At 46.6% G+C, this 25,298-nt stretch overlaps 1 protein-coding gene and 1 long non-coding RNA gene across 2 annotated transcripts in view; one reads left to right on the forward strand and one right to left on the reverse strand.

Annotated features, from left to right (window-relative positions):
- Positions 1–25,298, reverse strand: part of LOC142570873 (uncharacterized) — a 245,733-nt gene that overhangs the window by 20,180 nt on the left and 200,255 nt on the right. The gene's annotated exons all lie outside the window — the stretch shown is intronic.
- Positions 116–25,281, forward strand: LOC142573330 (uncharacterized). The gene is made up of 8 exons (XM_075682994.1): positions 116–209; positions 1,878–2,067; positions 2,896–3,391; positions 5,972–6,189; positions 7,103–7,322; positions 14,483–14,725; positions 18,432–18,725; positions 25,063–25,281. The coding sequence occupies exons 1-8, from the start codon at positions 116–118 to the stop codon at positions 25,279–25,281; spliced, it is 1,974 nt and encodes a 657-aa protein (XP_075539109.1).

Here is a 25,298-nt window from a genome sequence, read left to right on the forward strand (position 1 = left end):
TGTATGTGAACCGCGAAGCATCCCAGGCTCACTACGGCCAGGCAGAATGACCGATCACGTCACGTTAACTCGCAATGACGTCGGTTGGCATTCGCAACTCAGCCAGCGTCGCGACATGGCGGACAACCCACGCTTTCAGGCCGCCTTGCTTCTTATCATCGTTGGCTTGGGAAGCGCGATGATCCTGGTGCTCAGCTTCGTGTTCAGAGGTACGGGAGCCGTGTACGAAACTGAGCGTTTATCAGGCAACTGGCCGCATCAGGATTAGCACAAGGATGCGCCATTAAAGCGCGGTAGTCCCCGCTTAGCCTGGAGTGTTTACACGGTAACAGTTTCGACCTTGTTTTACGCTAAACACCAGGAAAACGACAGTTTTTCTAGTGCTCCGCAGGGAAATTTGAGTAGATACAGGATTGGCAAGACATACAGAGGCGATAAATTTCACCAGTGACAGGTCACGGATGCATGTGCTCAAAACCATCGTACAAGGCATGCGGAACTAATTGTTGCAGCAGGAAATGGCATTGTCTTCCTTGATAAAGAAAGCGAAGGAGTGTTAACGCATTTTAGGCCATGTCTAGTGATTCTTGCAGATTTAATTATTAATATGGTAATTGAAGCTACAAGAATCGATAAGCTTGTCCCAGAATGCGTTCGCACTCATTTGCTTCCTTTACCAAAGAAAGAGATGACATGCTCACGTGTGCGAAAAGCTGGGCGAGTTATGTCTCCATCGATTTTTTTTTTACGTTCTATGCCTTAGCATCGAGAAATTGATACAAAGGGTAAGCTGAAGTGTTTGTATATATGATTCCTTGATTTTGGTTTTTGCTCTTATACCATTTCCCACAAACGCCTTTTTTTGATTACGTATAGCTAAAATACCGCTAAGTTCAATTGTGTTTTTATTACAAAGCAGTCGTTACTTATTTGAAGGGTAGAAGACAGGAGAGGTGCCGACCTAATGATCTTCGGGACAAGCGTTGAAACTCGAAAAATGTCATCCGTTGAACCCTTTCTGTAGTAATTCTATTGACGACTTCTTGAGATAGACATCTATCGATGCTATTCGAAAACGCAAAACTGAATATGCCCTAACGTTATCGCTTCTTCAATTAGCGGAGCATGTATTAAAAGTCATTAGAGCTACTGGGATCTTTTTTCTATAACTTCCATTCGGCGTGACGTTGCCGTCTTAAAATCGCTTACACCGCACTTCAGATTCCTTTTTTTTATTAACAAAATACTGCTGACTTTAGAAAGTTCAAGCAGGAAGGGCAAAACGAAAAAAAAACTTCAAACGCATTGATTAGAAATAAAATTGTGAAAAGGCTGTAAAAGCACTTACGTATGGCTATTGTATACAACTACAATTAATCACAGCATAAGAAATTCTGTAGCACATTTTGGAAAATCTTTGGCAAATGTGACACGTTCGGGTAATTTATTCCACTCCTCAAATGTCCATGGGAAATAACATTTATAAGCATTAGCTAATGCGAAATGAAATGTGCTTATTTAGTTGTGCTTATGACGTACTTTACGTGTGGTGAGAAAGTTTACAAAGGGTAAAGGCGAAATTTCATGTTCATTAACTAAAAAGGGCAAGAACGTCAATCGGGCCAATGTACGTGCGTCTTACTTGAAAGGGTTTAATACGATTGGATGACATGAGAGTTCACAGATAACCAGTTTTCTTTTATTAAATGCGAAGCGAACTGCTGGCCTTCGAATGTTTTTTTTTTATTTGCGATTTCAGAGGTTTAGACCTTTGTACGGAGAAACAGAGCTATTCTTTTGGTGGTGCGGGTAGAACGTGCACACATTTTATCTCTACCTCGGTGTCCATTCTGTTTTCCTTTCATGGCTGTGCTCAGGGACCGGTGGCGAAGGGTCTCTGACTCATGACCTGCTGATGAAGTCCCTCGCCTGGAAACGTGATCAGCGCTTACTGGCCGAGGCCTACCGGCGCTCCATGGATCGAACCGCGGACGCCTGCGAAGACTTCGAGCGTTTCGTTTGCGGAAACTCGGATTCCACCCACCTGCTTCGCGACGTGCGGGCCAGGTCAGCAGACGACATCGTTGTCGTAGCCATAGTGCGCTGTTCTACTTGACACACTTTATTGAATGGATTGAACTACATGGCAACACGATAGCTGACAATAGTACGCATCATAGTCTTGCTTGCCGGGGCTGGCAGCATGGCAGGAGCAGATGATTGTCGTTAGTTCATTGACAGCAAAACCGAAACAGGACTGCACAATGACAGAACGCTGTAGACTTAAGAATACATACGTGTGCTGCAAGCGTGGTGTAGTAGCGATTGCCTCCTGCATCTTGTGCGGGAGCTACGTCCTGCTCACGTCTCGCATCTACTGAGGTTCGACTTTCTCACGCGAGACATACGCGAAGAGTACCGACGGCTGCTCGGTGCTCCTTGCGGGACTGTCCCGCGGAATGCTTTCGACTTGGCTTTAGAAAGCGACACTGGTGCGGGCGAACATGATAGCGGGGATGCGCTTCCGTTCGACGGCGGCACTCCACCTGTGACTTTCGGACATGGGTGAGAATTATTCGCTCTCTGTGTTTGTGTGGTGACTCGGGCTTTCAAGGTTCCTCGGAATGAGCGAGGAACTATTCCTTGTGTGTATTTTGGCTAGCTGATATTCTTGCGGAAACGCCCTCTTGGTGTTTGCACTAAACTGTGTAGTCGCTTTCTTTTTTACCAAAAGGACTTGCGACCCCATACAACACAACCGTACACGATGGTGCAACTGGCTATGCGATGCCCTGCTAAAGTCCTGCCATCATTAGGTTCGTGGAAGCAATAAAGTGCTAACTTGGACTGGTTGGTGCAAGTGTAACAAGAAACAGAAAAAGAGTGACAGCGCAGAGAAGGGGACGTGCAGACTGAGGCAGCGCTTCAACTGTCTCAGTCTGCCCGTCCTGTTCTTTGCACTGTTACTCGTATTTTTTTTTTTCGTTTTTTTCGTGGAAGCAGTGTTCTCGACAAAGCATACGCCAGCACGTTTTCGCGGTCCTGTCAACGCAGGGCACTGGCCTTGGCCGGCCGGCAGCTGGCGCAGACGCTCGTTCCCGCCGTCGAGGACAGTGGCGGCAACCTGACGGCCGTGCAGAAGGCGGCCTCGCTGTTCCAGCTGTGCGTGCGCCTTCCTTCGCTGGAGGACGACGCGGCGCCCAAGCTGTCGGACCTGCTCCGCCAACTGGGCTTCGGATGGCCGCCGGACCCTGTGCCACCGGGATTCGTCGAGGAGGCGCCTGCGCCCACCCGAATCGAGGCCGAAGCGCTGCTCGCCAAGCTGATCGCGCTTTCCCTGCGCTGGAGCTTTCACGCGCTGTTTCGATGCCAGGTCGAACCAGAGCAAAAGGTGAGCATTAATGCGAAGCATTACCATGCACGCACTTTGCGGTAACCAGGCAGATTGGTCAAAGTCGTGCCTCGTTTGGGGCTTCTTCAATAAAGGAACAGCTACGCGTCTGATGCGGGGATGCATGTGAAACTGGGTCGCCGCAGCCCTTTGCCCGATGCTCTAATCGTTAGACCACGGCCGAATGCGTGGCACGAATGAATAGCAACCTTACCGCTCTCCTTCCCTCAGCAAGTTGTAGTGCTTTGAGACGCGCGTCCGGTCGCACGTCAACAATTCGCTTATAAAAGAGAGAGTGTGCCAGTTGCTCCGATCCTTCGCTGAGGCAGGTATACTCCTTTGAGACGATATATGACAAGCGAGACGACATAGCACACATCACTTACGAGATGAACCCGGTTTGCTCAATGCACAACATTCGAAATCGGCCTAGGACGCATCAGAACATAAGTATAGCGTTCATTCCCGGGAGTGCTACAGCTAAGCTACGCCGTCGCCATCAAGCCGTCCTCGTTGCCGTCGCCTTGTCTTTGTCGTCACACGCACGCTCGCGTCACACACAGATGCTCGCCTTACACGGACATGTCGCGCCATCCGTTAACACTCATTTGCGAGACGCCAAAAATGCTATAGATAGCCAGCATTACGCGCCATTGTTTCCCACAGTATGTCAATTGGCACAATTTTTGTAAGTTCTGCGTGACAGTTAGTGAGGTACCGTTGGAAACATCATCGGGCATATTTCTTTGTTATGTCAAATCACTAGAGCGGTTAAAAAATAGAAGAGAGATAGAGGTGTTGCCTGCCAAATCGTAGCAGCTGCCATCGAGATTAAGCATGTGCTACGTTTTGATTCTAGATTCCTTATCGGCGTCTTATTAGGCGTTTTAGGGTGCGCTGCTCTGATCCTCACTCCCTACATGAATCCATAACGTTTGAATTGCATGAAACCTTACTTAATTAGGCGGCTTCAAAATGCACTAAATATATGTCGCAGCAACTAAAAAAGTCAGGCTCAGATGAGTTAACCCAATGTTTGTATGACTTGAGTTCGTATTATCACGAGCCGTCTGTATTTCCGATACAGCGTAAAAGCCCGTCTAGCGAATGCCATGGGTGAATGAAGCTTCCCCCCACGAATAGCATTATAACGGAGAAGCCGGCTCTACATTCAGGTGTGCGTGCACTATAGTATTGCTTTTCAAGCTCCCGCCTAGCATCGTATTCAAACTAACGTCAGCCAGTTCTCCATCGAGTGGGAGAGCTGCACGTATCGACAGTGGCAAGGCGGTCGTTTAGTAAGCTTTTTCTATTGGCTGTAACATGAAAAATAGGCGTGAACAACAACAACAACAACAACAACAACAACAACAACAACAACAACAACAACAACAACAACAACAACAACAACAACAACAACAACAACAACAACAACAACAACAACAACAACAACAACAACAACAACAACAACAACAACAACAACAACAACAACAACAACAACAACAACAACAACAACAACAACAACAACAACAACAACAACAACAACAACAACACCAACACCAACAACAACAACAACAACAACAACAACAACTAAAAAAACGCCGAAGTTGCCCTTTAATGTATACTTTGCTTGTGTGCACACACACACACACGCGCACACACACGCACACACACGCACACACACGCACACACACGCACACACACGCGCACACTTATAATGACTGTACTGAATATAAAATCAGTGTTCCAATCATACAACATTCTCTAATTGGTTTTCGTAAATTAGTTTACTGCTACGCTTGTGAACGTCCACCAATAGAATGCATTCAGTGACGCCGTAGTGCCCGCAGCGCTTAAAGCCATTCAAGTTGGTTTTGTTTTGAATTGGCCAATTGCTCATCACTGTCGTTAAAGAAAAGTCTCCAGTCGCTAAGTGGAAAACTGTGTCGCTAAACAGGCAAGTCGCTAAATCTAGTGACAAAATTTTTAAAATGGCAACACTGACGACTGACCGGTAAATTATAAAAAGCAATGTTGATTTTGTATTTTCATAGATGGTTAGGTTAGACGACCCAAACAGACAATGGATGATGCAAGTGGCGTAAATGAAGTTGCGTCAGACTGCCCGGTGACAGCCTTCTCTGCAATGCAGGCGTGCAAGGCGCGTCCAGCAGGCGGTTCGCACTTGCGAAGAACTGCTTAATGCGGCCGGTCGAACGTCATCTGCTACCACGCGTGGAGGCGATGCCGGAAAAACAGTCTTAGCTGCCAAAGCAGGGGATACTTGTTAAACAAAAAGCATATTTACACGAGCGCTATTCTGAAAAAGAAAAGAGATTTCGGCCTCAGCTGTTGTTTGCTGGATTTGCCAGTGTGCAGCAGACATTGCCCTCTTTAAAAAGTGAGGGAGAGGGAGACAAATGCTCTACTTTGCCTTCCCCATCCTCCCTTCTGACAGGGGAGGAGGGAGGGGGGCGGGGCAAGCACATGCGTTTATGGTTTCTTGTAGTATAGTATGTGCATTCGCTAATCTGCTGGCACCCACAAGATTCTCGAGCGTTTTCCATCGTGACCGCGCAGCCAAATGGCTTGCTGGTGCTGACCGTGCGAAGCAGTGACGAGCTGTCCAACTGGCTCGAGGCCCGAACCAAACTGCAGCGCTCGGAGAAGTACAACGAGGCGCTTCTCACTGTGGTGGCTGGGTTCCGCTGGCCTGGGGGTCGACAGCAGGCCTTTAGTGTCGTCCGAAGCATCGCCAGTGCAGATCGCCTCCTGAGTGCACTCATCTCGAACGCCAGGTGAGACGACGCCATCACCACCATAATCTTCTCTGTCGGTTTATTTAAGCCTGTTCCAACTCGGTTGTAGCTGCCCATGCTTGTGCTTTGTTCATGTCGTTGTCATGGCTGTAAATTAGCAGAGAGGTCGTACCACCACCTCGAGGGGCTCAAATTGGAAAGTCATGCCAGTAAAAGTGAAAGTGACACTGTTAGGCGTTTTATGATAACTTCTTGTATTTCGCCCCTGAATCTGTTGGTCGATAACACGTGGGCCAAATCAGTGTAGTTTATCTCAGTTTATATTTATTGTAGTCTTTAGGTATAGCACATAAGTTATTCGTTATTAATTTGTTGAGAACGTAGTTTTCCTGATCTAGAAAACTTCCCATACCAAGCTTACGCGACGATACTCAACTGTACGCAAATCTGAAGAGGGGATCGGTTAAAAACTAACACAGAATATAGAGCGGAAGTTCCCGCTTTTGTACAGACCGTACTCTGTGAAGGAGCCGTTTACTCTGGAAGCTTTAAAGCCAGAGCGACATAGACACTGAACAGAGCTGCTGCTGCTGCTGCTGCTGCTGCTGCTGCTGCTGCTGATGATGATGATGTGGACCGAAGTGGAAGGCGAGGTTCAGGGATACGACTCGCAGTTCTGTACGTCGTTTACATACGCTTTTTAATGCTTAATCATTCAGTAGTAATTCCGCAAAATTAACATTTACTTGTAGAGTAGAAAGCGCCAATGTCATATTGTCGCTGGCAGAGACAAGAAAGCGGCTAAACTAATGCTTCCTCGAGCAAAAAACAAAGGCAATGTCGGGCATTGACTCTCTCGTCGAGCGATCTCATACGTGGCATGCTCCACTGCATCTGAATGTGTACGTAACATGTAAACATACAATACATGACTATAAACTATTGCTCGCAGCCTCTGGTCCGGCACTCACATAAGTGCACAGACATGGCGCCAGGTGGTGTCGCAGGTGGCTGGCCGACAGGTGACACCCTCTGTGGAGCCATCGACGCTGCTGACGGCGCTCGAGTACTTCGTGCTCAAAATGACCGACGACGCTTCAGTGATCGCCGCATGGCTCGTACTGCGCAAGCTCAGCCCCCTCAGCGTGACACCCTTGCTCGATGAGGTCGAGGTGGGCTATCCTTCTCGTCATTACGATGGATGTCATACTGGTCATACCGCCAGCTGAATAACTGTGCCGCAAAACATTAAACAAATTACATGAAGACTGGCGCTGCGTTTGAAGGCAGTTTACGAACGCCGAACGTGTAAAAAAAAATGTTTTTCAGTTTTAGGTGACATGCCAAGGAAGCCAACTATGTTTCGTTACAATACGCCAGTCTCCTTGAATATGAGTCATCGGTGTTTTTAGTCTGATGCCATTATGTGTTACTAAGATTTCATAAAGTATCTTGCGACGAAGGAGTCGGGGACTAGCTAAGAAAGTTGTCGAGCGCGCTGACAAACATATTGATTCACTTTTTGCTTGCTTTTACATGATAACAAGCCCCTTAAAAAAATCGGTAGAGGCACCTAAGACTGCTTACGTGTGGGAATGCGAAAGCGTTGTAGTGGCTTTGGTGAAATATCTTTTCCTGCGCATTTCTCGTCCGCGCAAGCTGTCGTCTGCGTTTTAACTGCGCTTCAGTAAGGCCAAATGAAAACGCCGTCAAGCGTCTCAACGCTCTCGCTTGCCCGCAAGGAGTTCATAACTCGAAGGGCCGCTCAGCGGCATTCGATTGGAGAATACTGCTTTTTATTTCATACGCTAACTTTACTCACTCATGACGTGGCGTCCCTTCCTACCCACTGGTTGCTACGTGACGTGCGCAATGACGCACGCACTATAGGCGTACATTTATGGCGAATTCAGTAAATCGCACCTGTGCGCATCGGGGCGCCCTAATGCACCGTTTCATCCAATAAACGTCCCCCCAGGGCACCCCAGTGTGCCCCGGTGCGATTTGCCGAATTCGCCGTAAGTCAACGTGAACCGTGGAATTGCCGTGGTGTCGGTGGCATTTCGTAGTCAGCTCTAGCGTGCGTCGAACGCTGGTATCATGTGCACTCTTTGCGCTGTGTTAACGCCCACGGGCCGCGGTTCTACGGTTTCTGCTGTGGACTACAAGGTTATTCTGCCCCAAGTGCCAAGTGGGAACGTTTCTGCTAGGCAATTCCGAATCAACGACTTCGAAAAAGAGATTGAGTGACTACTAGTAGTCAAGGATGGGGCGTCGATTGTTGCTTACCAGGTGAATCACGTCTGGGCGCTAACGATATATTCAATGGCCGCGAAGCAAGTGCTTGGAGAAGGAAGGGAACTGCGCATAAAAGGTAAAAGATATCGTGGATCCCAACGACAGTCAGGTGAGAGTCAAGCTCCATTGGTTTCCTTACCATACCAGCGACGACGCCATACGAAAAGCAGTGGAGCCATTTGGAAAAAAAATTGAGGAAGTGAGAAGGGAAGCGTGGCTTACCGGAAAATTCAAGACAGCCCAAACCTCATCAAGGTCGGTGATTTTGAAAGTGAAACACGCGTTTACTGTCTAAATGCTCCCGCATCAGATTCGTATGCAGGGCAGCAATACTCCTGTAATTGTGCCTGGAAGATCACCGCTGTGTCTAAGATGCAAGAGGTCGGGCCCTATAGGAAAGGATTGCCGTATCCCGCAGTGTCATGAATGCCGTAAGTCTGGCCATGAAGCCGACGACTGCAGGAAAACATACGCTACCCTGACACGGGAACATGTCGAGAACGACGATACGGAGGCCCGCACGGATGAAGATGAAGCTGTAGAAACATTGCTACCTCGTAACATTACCTTTTCTTATGACTGCCTGAACCTGAAACACCAGCCACGCAAAAAGAAACTGAGAACGCCGTTTCTCCGGTGAAGGATGCGGCAGTAGTTTCACCTTCTGTGTCTGTAATAACAGATAGAACTTCGGGGGAGCCGGAAAAAGAATGCAGCGCAGTGTTTGAAGCTCCGTGCCCTTCAGTTCCAGTGCAGTCGCCGACGGCGGCCGAAGTGATCTACCCAGAAGCAGCACCAGAACGCCTGGAGATGCCAGTGTCGTCAGAAGACGCAGTCGCTGCCATGGAGGAAGAAACCATGGACCTGATAGCAGAACACTCCAAGACGCCAGCAGCGTTTGGGCATACGAACCTTCTGAGGGAAGCGGGGATGCCGGAGGCGTACCTATCATTGGAGTCAGAACCAGAGGACGCAAACACTATGGCGGCGAGGATGCCTGGGCTTTGTTCGGACGAGGACCAAGGCACATCAGGGCGGAGTGCAGAGATGAGAAGCGTGGAACCAAAAGCAAAATTGTACGCGGCCATGAAAGGAATCGTGGTAACAGGGCTCCTCGGATACCTTTCATGGAGAAACACCGCAAGCGTTCCTTGGGACCTGTGAAGATCGCACCTCAAAGACATGTATGATTGGCTGGAGTAAGGGGAGTTTTAAGCATGAAATGCTTTTAGCTCCCGTTGTCAGCGACCTTCGAGTGAACTTGAGTCAAAAGCGTGAGCCATTATCCGGGCACTCAAACGAGAACATCCGGGCAACCAATAAAGACCGCATTACATACGCCAGTTACTTCCAAAACAAGTTTAAAAAAATTGCTTCCGAGCTCTTCCAAATGTTTGTTCACAATATCACTCAAGCTGTAATTTCTAGTACGTTGAAGTTTTACTTGTCATTTCCAATAGCGACGTTCAAAACTCAGATAGACGGCACTATATAAGTGATTGTAATCTTTTGGCGCTGAGACAGAGTTCCCTGCGCTCTTTTCAACGCCAGCGGTACGCGAGGTCCACGGCGCGTCCGGCACGTTTGGCACGCCGACCACGCCGGCAGCATCCAAGCCAGTAGCGTCCAGCGCACTGCGGATGGCTGTTTGACCGAGACGAGACTTGCAATGAGGTTCTATCTGTAACGGAAGCTATTGAATCCATATGGACCAGTGCACAGTATAGCGTGGTGTGGTGTGGTGTGGTGGGGTGTGCCATCGCGAACAGGCACTACATTCATTTTAAGATTGCGGCTAGTGTCATCTCCCACCAACCTCCTTTGCCAGCAGTCATTTCATACTTTTACATCTACTCTAGATTACGGGAGAGCCAGCATTTTTTCTCAATTTGGCTTACCTAAACAGCGTGAGCTTGGTCACACGCAGGAGGAAGCATTGTTTTCTAAGTATACTCTTACCGAAAAATGTTGACATTGCATTTATTCAGGAGACTAAACTTTCATCGAGTGTGCAGTTGGAAGAAATGAACCACTTCGCTCGCAACCATTATTTGTTTCATTTTTTACCTGCTTGTGGATACAGTGGAGGGACGGTCATTTTGGTAAAAAAGACACTCAGCTGTACTGGAATACCCGAGTGGGTCAAGGACCGAAACAGCTGGGTATGCAGGTTGGATTTGGTTTACCGGAATAAATCATACACGCTCATTTCGATTCAGGCTCCGAATGACGCATCGCTGGGAAAAGAAATCTTCTCAGGCCTGAGGCAGCTGGTATATTGACTCACTGTGCCGTAACATATTTGCCGGAGACTTTATTTGTGTTTTACGTGCTTCTGATTGTTCGAAAAAGCGATCTCCAGATGCCAGCCTACGAGAGCTCCGGAAGCTTTTGCGCGACTATGACTTGCAGGATGTTGCCGAACTTGCGCCAGGAAATAACGATGGTTTTACAGATTGGCAAGGTCACTCAAGGCTTGGTGGGTTTTACGTGTCTAGCGATCTGTCATCGTACAGCGTGCGTTATAAGGTGCAGTCCGTCGCATTCTCACATCATGCATTTGTCACAGCCATATTAGAAGAAAAGGGAAGAACTAGAAGGAGGCGCAAGGAATGACAGTTGTGGAAGCTGAATGGGAGTCTGCTGGATTACAAAAGATATGCGACAGCATTAGGAATCTAATCAAGGAAAGAACGAGTGGAGGAAACGTAGACGCCATCTTGTGGTAAGAGTTAAAAGAAGAATGTAAGACGTTCCTACTTACGAAAGGACCGGAAATGGCGGCACTAAAGAAAAGCGAGAAGCTGTGTATTATGTAAACTCTGAAAAATTTTATCGTAGCCGAAAGCTGTCACCCAGGTACTTTTACATAAGAGATCAAATAGTGCAAAGGGCAGCAACTGTCAATACTGGAGAAAGAGTACAAAGGCGCTGTGATCCAGTCTAGGACGGAATCACAGCAGAGAGGCGAGGAACCGCTCAAGATTTTCCAGGCAAAAGAAAGACAGCGGGGTCGGAAAAAACAGATTAGAAGCGCTGCAAAGCGCCGACAGCATTCTCACATCCCAAAATGACATCGAGTCTACTTTTACCCAAGCATACAAGGCCCTCTTCGAATATGGAAGTAACACATGCGACCGTGAACATTTGCAAAAATATGCTTCAACGTTAAATTGCATAAATGATGAGACAGAACAGCAAACGGATGAGTGCATATGAGAGAGCTAAATAGAATGCGCCATACGTAATTAAGAGCAAGGAAATCGCCAGGAGTTCATGGGCTCAGCACTGCTTTTTACAAGAAATTTTCGCCGGAATTAGTGTCAGTACTACACGACGTGTACGATGACAGTTGGAAACGAGTATTGATGCCGCCATATATGCGGCGAAGTCTTACTGTCTTACTGCGGAAGAAGCGATCAAAGCAAGTGCCAACAGTGAGCGATTTCCGCCCCATTAGTCGTTGAACGACCAATTACAAAATTCTAGCTCAAGTTATAGCTAGACGGCTTGACTTTGCCCTCGGAAAAGTAATCGGGAACCATCGATCGTACATCAAAGGACGTCGTATCAGTGATAATCTGCATGCCATGCGGATACTGTGGGAAGCCACCTCCGTTGATGGAATCAGGCTTGTGGTTTTGCAAGTCGATCTTAGCAAGGCTTTTGACAGAGTATTACATGACTTTCTCTTCACTTCGCTTAAGACCTGCAACATAGGGCACCAGCATCTTAAATATATAAGTGTCTGCTACAGACCAGTACAGACGTGAGTGATAATCAATGGGCAAACAACACCGACATACCGCTCAACAGATCTGGTAGGCCAGGATGCCCCATGTCACCAGCAATTTTTTTCTCTGTACTCGGAATCCCTGTGCCGAATAATTCTGAACGACGGTGACATACCAGGCTTCAGTTTTGCGGATACTTCTCTGAAAGTCCTCGCCTACGCTGGCACCTTACGCTTATGTGTGCCTCTAAAGATGTCCGCCAAGGAATGCAGCATGTCATGAACTTTTGTAAAGTGTCTGGTGCTAAAGTGAATTGTGGCAAGTGCGCGGGTGCATGGCTAGGTGTATGGGACTCAAAACCAACCACCTTTCTAGAGATGAAGTGGACGTCTGAAATAATCGGCAACCTCGGTGTGTGCTTTGATACTGCCAACTTACAGAATGGGCAGAATACAATTCGAAGTGACACTCTCGCGGCGAAAGTGCAACAGTGGCACGGCAGAACTGTCCCACTTATGAACAGAGCCCTTCTGGGCAATGCTGGGCTCATCCTAGCTGTATGGTACTCAGCTCAGGTATTCCGCTGTTTGCCGGCACACGTTAACTGAGTACATAGATTCTGCGCAACATTTATTTGGGATTCCCGTTTTGAGCGCATGAAGCGCACTAATTTATTTTTAAGTAATGCGAAAGGAGGCTTATATAGGGCTTATAAATGTAGAGGTAAAACTAAAAGTTCGCAGGTACCTTGTTTTTTCAAACAACATACTAATGATATTATACATCACCCTCTCAAACAACTAGGCGGTAGGTACTTCGGTGAGTAGATTTATGGTGCCCAAGGAGTCCCACGTGCGCGCACCCTAACATTCTACAGGGAGGTGGAATAGGCAGCTCGATTCTTCGAACAGCGTTTTTCTCAAGTGTACCTAAAACATGTAAAACGGAAGAGGCTCCATTGGAATGCTATAGGTATACTATTCCCACCACCACTATGTCGGTCTCAATATAGAAGCCAGGTGAAGCCTGACTTTCCAAGCATCTTCCAACATATCCTGTGAAAACAGTGATTAAGGATTTTTGTTAAGTTTCATGTTGAAGTTTTACACGTCAAAACATGGCTAAGTAATCAGGTTTTTTTTTGTGCTGTGGTCAACGAACTAGGAGCTTTGCCCCTATCCAGAATTGGTGCAACACGCCTTTTTTTTGCACGAATGCAGCACACTTTTGGCACAACATATGAATTGTGTTTGATGTACAGATATACCCAGATTTGGAAGATGTAAAGTTTCTCACAGTGGAATACAAAAAAAAAAAACGATAACAGTGTTGAAACCCTGATGTTACTAGGCTTGCATGCAATTTGGAGATCACGAACTCACTATATCCTAGCTCTAGAAAACGGGGACCCAGTGTAAACCCACTTTTATGATGACTTTGCGTATACAAGTTCGCTGCTTGACGTTGAAAATGAGCTTAGCAAGAGATGGCAGGCGTGGCAGAAGCGCCTGCAGCAAAGACTAGTCTTCATGTAGATGTGTGATTCCCTCTCTCTCTGTGTTAGGGAACCTGTGAAAAAACGCTTCAGTGCATGGTACTTGCTATTTTAGAAAAACAAAGACTTTGCCAGAAAGAAAAAAACGAAGCCACCGTGGTGTGGGGGTAGCGTTTTCAGATCGGAATTCCACAATATTCTTCTCAAAGGCATTAATTTACTTTGTTTACAGGAGCCTCCCTGAGAAATCTGACGTCAATTCGAGTATTTTTTATATGGTTTTACTCTTTGCCTTCGGCCACTTTTGGTACCATCATTCGGTCACGCTGCCGACTACAACGCCAGATTTTCGCGCAATGGGGCATATAATGTTTTCCCATTAAAAGAAAAATGGCGCAACATTTCCTGACGTTGAGTCTAGCTTATTCGCATTAACGAGAATAAGCTTGTCAAAAGCAGTTTCTCCTTGTACTTTCCCAAACGCCCGACAACTTTCTAAAAGTGCGGCGAGTAAACAGGTGTTCGAACTTAAGTACAAAAGAAAAAGGAAGAAACTGAGAATAAAATGCACAGAATACAGCAACGCAAAGGTCGTTGGATTCATCGTTGGGTCATGTGTTGAAAATATTGTGGACATTTATTTAGGCCACCAAAATTTTGGGCTACTCTGTATTTACAGTCATTATTTGTTGAGAAGCGTGATGGACACTTAGTTGAGACACCCTGTGTATTCACTCTCCAGGCCGTGGAAGCAAATCTTCATATCCATCAGCTTAAGGTTGCGAAACTTCTTATGCTCTACCAGGTGCAAGACAGACGCTCCCGGCACTGCATGAACATTATTAACCACGAAATGCCTCTAGCCGTCGCATCCGCGTACGCCCGCGCTTCTGACACAGCGGCAAACGCCAGCACATCTGCGGCAGCGGACGTGGTAATCCACGACGTGGCATCCAAGATGGCCGAGCTGTTGGAGGCATCGGGCCAGTTCCAGATGGCAGAAAGCCTGCGAACCATCCAGACCATCTTTCTGCTGCCTATGCAAGACGTGAGTGACTGAATTTCGTTTGTCTGTAGCTGTGCCGTCAAAGCTAGGCAGGAATAAAACTCGGAACAGTAAGAAAGCTCTAAAGCGTTGCTATTTGAAACTGCAATGCGCTATCTTGACGTGAGCGGTCACTAAGCAATGTTATAGCTATATAACTCGTCGCCTGTGAATGAATAATACCAGTGTCACACATAATTGAAGGGAGAAAATGAAAATCATCGGCTCAGTTTCTTTTTTTTCCTTTTTGTTATTAGCTTTCCATTATGGTCTGCCTGCACATCACCTGGTCGGTTTCGCATAGATTCTTGTGGTAAGCGGGAACGGTGCCTCAGAAGGGGCAAACACGCACCGATCGTGGTCATCCATAAGCCTGTGAAAAAGCCGGACTCCGAGAACCTGCGACTCATACCACTAACGCCGTGTATCGGAAAACTCTACGAGCGAGTGGTGTTCACGCCGCTTCAGGCTTATTCCAAAGGTAATGATCTGCTACGCAAGACAATGTTCGGCTTCTGCCAATATCTGTTGACACAAGACGTCCTCCTCCTACTCAAGGAAAAAGTCTTTACCAGGCCATCATCTCAGGGAGAAGACGTATTCATGGCCCTCAATGTAAAGGGGGCCTTTGACAACGTGAGTCGCGACGCAGTCCTCGAGGGATTGAGTCGATTAAGCTGCGGTCAGAAGATCCACGGATATGCCATGGCTTTTCTGACCGATAGAACAGCCACAATCGACATGGGTGACCTGAGGTCTGACATCGTCAGGATGCCTAACAAGGGCACACCTCAGAGTGCGGTGGTCTCCCTGACAGTTTTTAATATCGCCATGTCCAGACTTCCAGAACGGCTTGACAGATTCCCAGACAATTAGAACGCCGTGTATGCCGTCGACATCATGGTGTGAGTCAGCGAGGGTTCGGTGGGAGAAAACTTGACGGCTTCATGAGTAGGCGGACTGTGTGAATGAGTACACCAAAGAATGCCGCCTAGCCTGCCCACCGAATAAGTCCGAAATAATAAGAATACGCAGAAGGCGATACGACAAATCACTCAAGCTGGAGGTTACGCTTGATGGTCAGGATACTGGGTAGGTGACTGCAGTCTAACCACAGAGTAGACACCACGCTCAGACTCATATTCAAAGCCAGGGCCCAGGTGACTCACATGATCACCAGAGTCGCAAATAACAGAAGAGGGCTCCAGGAAGAATATACGGTGAGACTTGTGCGAGCCCTGGTCGCCAGCAGGGCTATGTACAGTCTGCTGTATCAGAAAGCTAGCAGGTCGAGGCCACGCTTCGCAAAGCTTATAAGGTGGCCCTGGTTTTCCCCAAGCGGACCTCTACGACCAAGCTGATGGACCTCGGCATTACCAACAGCAACTTAGAACATCAGGACGCGTAGCTCAGCTCTCAAATTGAATGGCTCCGACTAACGATGACTGGTAGATCTCTACTAAAGAATATCGGCTGCCGAGGTTGCCTCGAGAAAATCAGAGGTGTTGTAGACGTACAAAATAGGATACCATGCTCCCGATTCCATGGCACATGCACCCAGTACTGCATCGAGGCAGAAGGGAAGGGAGAGCCAAGAGTCCAGAAAAAGGACTGGCGGGCAGAGCGGATGTGGCATACGTGGATGTAGTTTGTTGTGCTAGATGATCAGTGGCTGTTGCTACGGCAGTGGACTCTGCCTGTAGAGAATTCGCCAGCATCACTGTCAGAGACAGCAAACCCACGGAGGCTGAAGAGGCTGCTGTAGCTCTAGCGGTATCAATAGGCAACGCGCGGAGAGTCTTTGACTGTAATCGACGACTCGCAGCAAGCCTGCAAATTATCTCAACTGAAGACTATGCAAGACGGCCATTCAGGGCGTAAGCCCCGGAGTCGAACATCAGATGCCATGAGCACGAGGACATGCAGATAACCACACGGCTGAAGTAATTCTCGAGGCCACACTTACCGAGCGGGGGGTTGAGGCGTAGCTTCCAATGCCTGTACCCCAACGGTATAGCGAAATACTGGAGCACGTAAGGGGCAGCAGCAGACAATATCCTCCGCCCCACCCTAAGCTCAACAAAGAGCAGGTGACATGCTGGCGTCAGCTTTAGGCAGGCACCTTTCCATGTGTACATATAAACAAATCTTGCCCTACCGCGTATGAGGATAAAAGTCAACATTTATGAGATAAGGTTACATTACACCACACCATGTGGGCCTGCCAATGTAACCCTGCACGCCTCCACACAAGAGTCCCACATTGGAGCAGTGAGAGGCTGCCTTGACCAGCCCGGTCCTGGAGGACCAGATATCCTTTACAGGCCGAGCCTGCGCGGCGGTTGTCTACGTGGGTGCCTTAGACCAGAAGAAGGAATTCCGGAGTGACCCACACAGATCATAACGAGAATACTTTTTAGAGCTACAATAAATTTTATTCTCTCTATCTTAGTTAATGATTTCTGGTAGCAACACTTGTCTCAGTGGCACAAGACGGAAAATCTTGGCTAGCTGTGTTATGCGACTGGTTGAAGTGTTCCCGTTGCACTTCCGCACCAAATGGCAATATGATCACTCTGTGACCACATTATCGACAGCGAAAGTTGCAGCGAAGAACTCCTTGCTGCGACGTGTTGCTGGTACTACACGGCAACCACCTTCCTATCACTATGTCCATGTCTGCCTCTCGATTTTTTTCCCTTTTTCAATTTTTCTGGCATTCTCATAGTATAACCATGTACAAACTAGCCCAACAAGCCACTCTTACAAACCCCGAAGGTCGATGGCTTTGGAAAATGACTTTCTATAATGCTGTGTTATGACTGTTGGTTCCAAGAATAGAATAAATTTGCGGTGCACGGGAGATGTATTCTGTATCCTATGCTCAGGACGACGGTTCAACCTACACATGTATGCGCCATACACTGACCGTTCGATCTTTACATAGAGCTTACGTACTATTGAACGGTGTTACCCTACCTTGTACTTCTTTGTGAATGCAAAGGAAAATGACCTATTGCTTGTCGCAATTCTTGATAGCGCACTGGGTGGCAGTGGTGTCAGTTCTCAATTTCAGCAGATACAATTGGCTGTTTCATCGGTTCTGTCGCTCTGCTGCGGCGCGCCAGCATCCCCGTTACAGTTTTCTTTAATGCGAAGCGTTCACCGATCTCAGCGACGTTTTTGCGGGCTGGCAGGGTATCTTGCCGCTTTCGTGGGCCGACTCCGGTGATAACGAATTCTACAATCATATGCCACAGGGGTGACTTGGTATGGGCCACTGGGCTTTAGTTCACTTTTAATTTTATATTTTGACATTATATACATTCTGTCTTACGAAATATAAACAAAAACACCTACAACATATAATCTCTACCTACTAGTTCACTCCACAACAGTTGCAACACCACACCACAACACCACTCATACAACCGTTCTCTACAAATCATGAATTCTTCGCATTACGTGGAAGTCAACTACAGTTGAGTCTGCGAAAATTTTAAATTTAGCTGGCTTTTTCTTAAATGCGGAGGAAGTTTATACAATAAAGCTAGCGCGCCGCAAGGAACTGAATCCTCCTATTGACATACTGACGGCAATATAGTTGGTTAAATTCGCGTAGGAGGCTTGTAATTGCAGTTAATTTCAGACACCCTGCGCAGGGGAGTCCCATGGTAGATTACATGTCCCGCCCTGCTTGTTCTTTCAGGAGGTCGTTGACGCGCTGTACGAGTCGGTCCCGGTGGCCGACGCCAGGCGCACTTTGTTCGGCTCTGTGGCGCAGACGACCAGCGCCCTGAGCGAGCGTCGCTTGGCAGCGCTCGGCTCCAGGCTCGACCACCTGTCGCTGCCCCTGTTCGTGGATCCGCTGGACACCAGGGTGCGCTACCTGGAGTCGCTGCACGCGCTGCTGGTGCCCATGTTGGTGCTGCAGCCGCCCGTCTTCGGGCAGACGCTCACCCCATCCGTCAACTACGGGTCCCTCGGCCGACTCGTTGCCGAGGTAGGTCGTTGAGGCAACGGCTGCATGTTCCGGGCACATTTCGGAAAGAAAGATGCTGCTTGCGTCATTATCCGTGGCAAATCAATTTTCATGCATACCCTAGGCGGCCCTCTAGCGATGAAGCAGTCTTTTCACGCGTACGTTATGAGTCGTGCAAATATACTTGCGACGACGTGTTACCCATGGCAGAATTTGAAGCAGCTTAGAACAGGGTGTCATAACAATTTTAATATACTGTGCCATATACAGTATCACAGAAAGTAATTTGCCGAGACAATCGACCTTCGAGTTGCCAGCAACACCGTGCAGCAAGGAGACAACTTCAGCTGTCAATAACGGGGTCACAGACTGATCATATCGTAATTTGTTCCGGAAGCGCAACGAAAACACTTGGACCAATTGTATTACACAGCTCGCCAAGAAAAAAAAAATGTGTCTTGTGCTATTAAGACAAGTGTTCACGCAGTCGGGATAACATCTGCGCACAGCCGTTGTACGATATTCTTGAGCGGAGGAGAATGCTACTAGAGTACAACTAGAGTAAAATGCTACTACTAGAACACAACTGTAACTAAGGAAATGGATTCAGGCAAATTGCTAGAGACCGTCACGTGATATAAGCATCCGGCTGTTAAACAGTTATTCTATCGTCATGAGGTGACAGTGTATATCTTGGCAGACGCACAATGGAGGCTTTCGTCTGTCACGTCTTCACAGTTCCTGGGTGGTCTGCGCACAGGCACATGAGCGAAAACTTGCTGTCGAGCGCTTAATAATCGCCCATATAGCAGCCACCGTGAGCCACGTGCACGGGCTCATTCATGTACGAACAAATTTGTGTTTTTCGTGCACGTGGCTGGGTTGCAGGGCAGAGATGGAGCGCACGCTGCTTCGACTACACATTGCGTCGTATTCCCACTTTTATTACCTCAACAATAGCCCATTATTGGAACGCTGGAGGAGCTGAAGGTCGATAATTATAGAATTAATTAATTAATTAATTAATTAATTAATTAATTATTACTCATAATGCAGCCCATGGAGGCTATAGCAGGTGGGGGAGAGTTCAAAATGTGCAATAACTTAAAAGGCACTAGAACAAACAAAAGAAAACAATATTAAAGAGCTATCGCACAGGGAGGTGGCATGGTCAGCAGTAAGCAAAGGAAACAAATGCACTAGTGAATAAAACAGGAAAAATGGCGAAATAAATCAAGACCACGAAGGCACAAAAATTAAGCAACACAGGAGTGACATCAGTAAGGAATGAAAGCAAGTTTGATTGCACGTTTCCTCTCTTTTCCTCTATTTCACGATACATCCCCTCTCCCTAGCGTTTCTTTTGATGACGATGTCTTGCTTAGCGATTTACTCACCCTTATCCGTATCTGGTATTTGGGCTTCTAACCTTTCTCTGTGGACCGATCCCGAAGATAGTACTGTCTAAATATGTGGGCCGTTTCCGCGGGTACATGCAGCCAACCGATTTAAGGCGTCCGGCGCTCCTCCTATTCTCATCACGCGAAGGGTGACGCGGTAGAGTGCCGTGCGCAGCGACTCCAGCCCATTCTCACCCCCCCCCCCCCCCCCCTGGCTCACGAAGGCATCCTTAATCGACTTAAGCTAGAGATTTGATCCCCTTCCAATTTCTTTTAACGTTTAAGATTCCTTCAGCCTGCTCTACACACCTGCCTATTATTTTTCCCTCCAGTTGGAGGGAGGAATGACGTTAGCTATTAAACGCCATATAATAATAATAATAATAATAATAATAATAATAATAATAATAATAATAATAATAATAATAATAATAATAATAATAATAATAATAATAAACATTCGCTGCTGTGACAAGGGCAACTCTCCTAGCCGAAGCATTGGCTCCAGCGACATTCCTTGTTCGAGCAGTGTTGATCACTTCGGATGCCTTCTTCACCATCTTACTGGAAAGCTTTGTCTTATTTGGATGTTTTTATTGATGTTCTTTGTAGCTTTAACATAGCTAAATATGTATAAAAGAAAACTGTGCACTTGCCAAAGCCAAAACTGAATTTTCTGCGCAATGCAGGGATGTAAGTGGAAGCTGCGCCTTAAGGGAGCGTTGCGAAATCATTCCACGATTCTGCATAAAGAATAAATTTATTCCGCCCAAATAAATTTATAGGGCCACAAAATATAAAATAATTTGTATGGCAGTCGAGAGTCGGCAATTTTCTGCGCAATTGATATTTAACGACGTGGTTCCACAGTCGTGATTTATTGTGGTTCCAAAGTGTGGCGGCGCGCTGGTGGAATTTAGTCGCGATTCTGTTTGGGAAGAAACGCCAAACGATTGTATGCTGCGTATCGTGTCGCCAAAGCTGCGAAGAGCACTGATTTGAAATGAATGAGAAAAAGAAAAGAAATTAGAAGACATCCTCATGTTGTATGTAAAAATAGAGCCTTCAACGTTCCCAGTTGTCGCTGAACAGATTTTACAGCGAAACAATCTCGTTAGCAGATTTGATGAAATAAAAATTGAGAGTTTGTGAGTACCTGGGTGCGAAATTGAATTGCTTCGCGGTGCCAAGGAATGACATATTTTTATAACCTTGCATCCCGTGCATCTTCGCGTCCCTATGTAATTGATGGCCAGGCAGTGAATGCAATACCTGCACACACACACACACACACACACACACACACACACACACACACACACACACATACACACACACACACACAGCCTTCGCTTTCACCAAGTTGCCCTTCGAAGACGTCCATCTGTATTTTGATGATTTCGTAGGACATTTACATTTCTAATGAAATTACTTCACCATGGTTACGGTACGTTGACGCAGACTTCGACTGTGTAGGTTTTGATTGAGACGTTCGTGCGGAGTCCGTACATGACGAAGCCCTGCAACGAAGCTGCCGACAATTTCACAGCTGCTGTGCTTCTACACGCCACCGTCGAAAGGCCCGTGTGGCGTGCATTTCAGGTGAGCGACGTTATCGAGATGCGCAGTTCACAGTGTTTAGGACGAGAAACTTTCCAGACACAGTATTTGGGATGCTGTCGCTCATTTGGTGCGCATCACTCAATCTTACGTAAGTCATATCATAAGAAGCCAACAAACGCTGACACCAAGGACAACATAGGGGAAATTACTTGTGCTTAATAAATGAAACAAAGAAACGATAAATTAATGGAAATTAAAGTGGATGAAAAAACAACTTGCCGCAGACGGGAACCGAACCCACAACCTTTGCATTTCGCGTGCGATACTCTACCAATCGAGCTACCGCGGCGCCGTTTTCCCATCCACTTTCTTGGGTATTTATGTGTCCTAGTAGAACCTTGGAAGTGTTAGCTAGCGCCACCACTCACAGACCTTGGCGGCGGACGTGGAACGTCCTTTTTGCCGCAGGCATCATGAGAACGTGATCTTTTGGGTGAAGGCAACTGGTCAATAAACCCTCATATTCTACCTGAAGGCATCAATGTTGACGGATTTGAGGCCCTTGTTATGTAATAAACGAAAAGAAAGGGTGTTAACCATGGGGCACGATTTTTATTAGTCGTATCATAAGAAGCCAACAAACACTGAAACCAAGGACAACATAGGGGAAATTACTTGTGCTTAATAAATGAAACAAAGAAACGATAAATTAATGGAAATTAAAGTGGATGAAAAAACAACTTGCCGCAGGTGGGAACCGAACCCACAACCTTCGCATTTCGTGGCCAGGTCTGTTAATAGTCTGTTAATATTATGTAAGGTGGTTTAAGAGTACGCCTCTCAAGGTTAAAATATTTTCGTGCTTTTCTTATAAAATCAGACCTGGTAATTTCATACAACGGCGGTGTGTCTTCGGCACCACTTGGTTGCAGCGCTTATTGAAAGTAATATACACATACATTGCAGTTCTCCCCAATAATCTCCAATCTCAACCATGAGAATACCCAATAATCCCCAATAAGCTCGAAAATAATCTCCCTATATTTCACTTCAGTTCTAACATTACTATGCGTTTGATTTCCACGTACAGTTTAAAGTGGAGCAAAGTATTTGATCAGACTGAAACGAGGAAAGGCGTGCAAAGACGTCGTTGAAAATGTGGAGCTCAGGGAGGATTTTATGGAAAGTGGACGCTGTATTATCTCTAAATAATGACCTTATTGACAAACCCCGCTTCAACGAATACAAAAGCTGAATAGTAATTGCACGCAGCAGCTTTCTATACTGCATGAAGTCTCTTCTGGGTTTCCAATTACCTGACTGTGGTGGTGCGCATACCTACACTATCGCACGACAGTTCAAAACTCGTGCATGCTCATGTTTTAAGGAGCAGCCACACGGTGGAGTCAGTTTTAGTTCACGTGTCTTGCCATTCCCAATTCTGTGTTGTTGAAATTTGAGCCGCGCTACCCCCAAAGCCAGAGCGACGAACACGTGGATGTTTCCTGTTAGCAGGAGGAATGTATGCATTGAAGCTATAGTTTGCTCGAAAAAAAAATGTCATAGGAAGTTAGGAGCTTGATTTGAAGTTCGCGAACTTAAACGTCTCATGCTTAGTGGACACCATTAACTTGCGATGCACTTGTCTTGATATCATTTCGTTTGAGTTTAGTGACTGCCCACATGATGTATGTAATATGCTCTCAATTAAATTTATTCTCGATAAAAATATGTAAATTCCGCCTTCTGAACCGGTGTCAGCAGTACCGAGACTGATCTACAACATCTGAATATTGCTAATGTGTTGTACAACTTGACATTGGACAGTTCTGAAGATCAACTATCTTCAGATTAGCATGCAATGCACAACATGTGCTGCTGTATAAGTCTGTATAGTCCGCCATTCCAAACAATGCTGCCGCAAGAAATGCTTTCCGGAGTGTTAATTAGCGTTAGTTAAAATGACATTTATATGTGCCCAGTGTTGCCAGTATATTGATCGTGTCCATGCCTGTGGCTTCAACTAGGTATTGCCGAAGAAGCGTGATTTCCAAAACCTCTTATATGAACTCTTTTTCCACGTGCTATTTCCCAATGAAACCGCTTACCAAACGTCTAATAACGAAACCTTCGCTTAAGGTTTATCGAGTGCGTGTGCGGTCATATGAAATAATTCAGCTTGAATGTTAGCTCGAATCAATCTTGTTTTCGTTTCCACGTTCCAGTTTGAGAATTTGATATAGCTACCTACTTTCATATCTTGCTTATGTATATTTTGTATTGTATGCATAGATATTTTGTAAACAACTTCTTGTTCATGTATATTTTCTACTCGGTCATTATAACTTGTGACTCGCCTATATTTTCTCGCTTAATTTGTGTTTGTGTCACATCGGATTTCTAATTTTGACTTCCATGCATATTCTTACGTGTATCTTTTGTAAAGTCCTGCTCTACAATAATGTCCTTCGCTTGGATGTAGCAACAATGAATAAAAAAAAAAGGCGCGCATACGTGGATGCCACGAACACGTCTTTCCTCCAAGTGTAAAAATGACCGACGGACTATTCCTCAATATGCGAGTAATATTTGTATTCTGTCGTTGATGTCTTTTCTCTTAGGCAGTTTTCGTGACATTTTTCACGATCACCAAGACGTCGTCATTATCGGTCAGCTCATCATCATGACAAGACACCAGATTGACTTAGATATAACCGACACTAGGATAAGCACTTTCTTGCGAGATTTCCTCAAACAGAACGCCCATTTTTCGTTGTTGAAAATGTTCCCTCGTCTGTACAGAGCTTCGGTAAATTGCTCATATTAACAGCAATCAAATTTTCTTTTTAAATTTTTGCTGAGTCTTGATTTGGTCCGTTCTTCGTTCCTAAATTTCTAGAAGCCCAGATTTAGAAACCCCGTCAAGGCAAAGACAGCAAAATCCAGCTTGAACGCCTTTTGCAGGGGCCGTCTGTCTAGTGGCGTCTAGCGAGCGCGGGGCGACACTTAAGTGAAGTCATATGCCTCAGAGATATCTGGTGGGCTTCAGAGATCTCTGACGAGAAGCAACGCATAGTGCCGGATATCTTGGAGGCGATATCGCAACTATCTCCATTATTTTGTACGGCGCTTTACGAGGTGTGGTAATAGCTTTAGGGTGTAGAATTGAATGCTGGTTTTCTATGCGGCAGGCCAAGGTTCGTGTGCTGGCTGGGATGAAATTCTTTTCAACGAGCGGCTGATGTTGTGTGTGTTCCCCGGATTCGGAATAATACGACATAAACAGCTATTTGCAGAAACATTTAGATCCAGAAAACATCGTTTGGTCCTAAAGCGCGAGTTTTTATGTCATTGCAACGTAGACTTTCCTGTCGTCTCTTATGAATGCTCTTCAGGGCCAAGCGAACAACCGCACCGCTCCGAACGAAGCCCTGCTGCTGGGCTTCCAAGACTTCAGCGACGAGCAGACCTACTTCGTTGCAGGCTGCTACGTTCGATGCGGCTCTGAGGCTTCGTGCAGGACGCCATTCCGCCACAATCGCTGGTTCTCGGCCGCCTTCGGCTGTCCCCAAAACGCGGCCATGAATCCGGAGGAGAGGTGCGCCTTCTGGTGAAGACGTTCCCCCCCCCC

This window comes from Dermacentor variabilis, chromosome 2 (genome assembly GCF_050947875.1).
Source record: "Dermacentor variabilis isolate Ectoservices chromosome 2, ASM5094787v1, whole genome shotgun sequence".
Lineage (NCBI taxonomy): Eukaryota > Metazoa > Arthropoda > Arachnida > Ixodida > Ixodidae > Dermacentor > Dermacentor variabilis.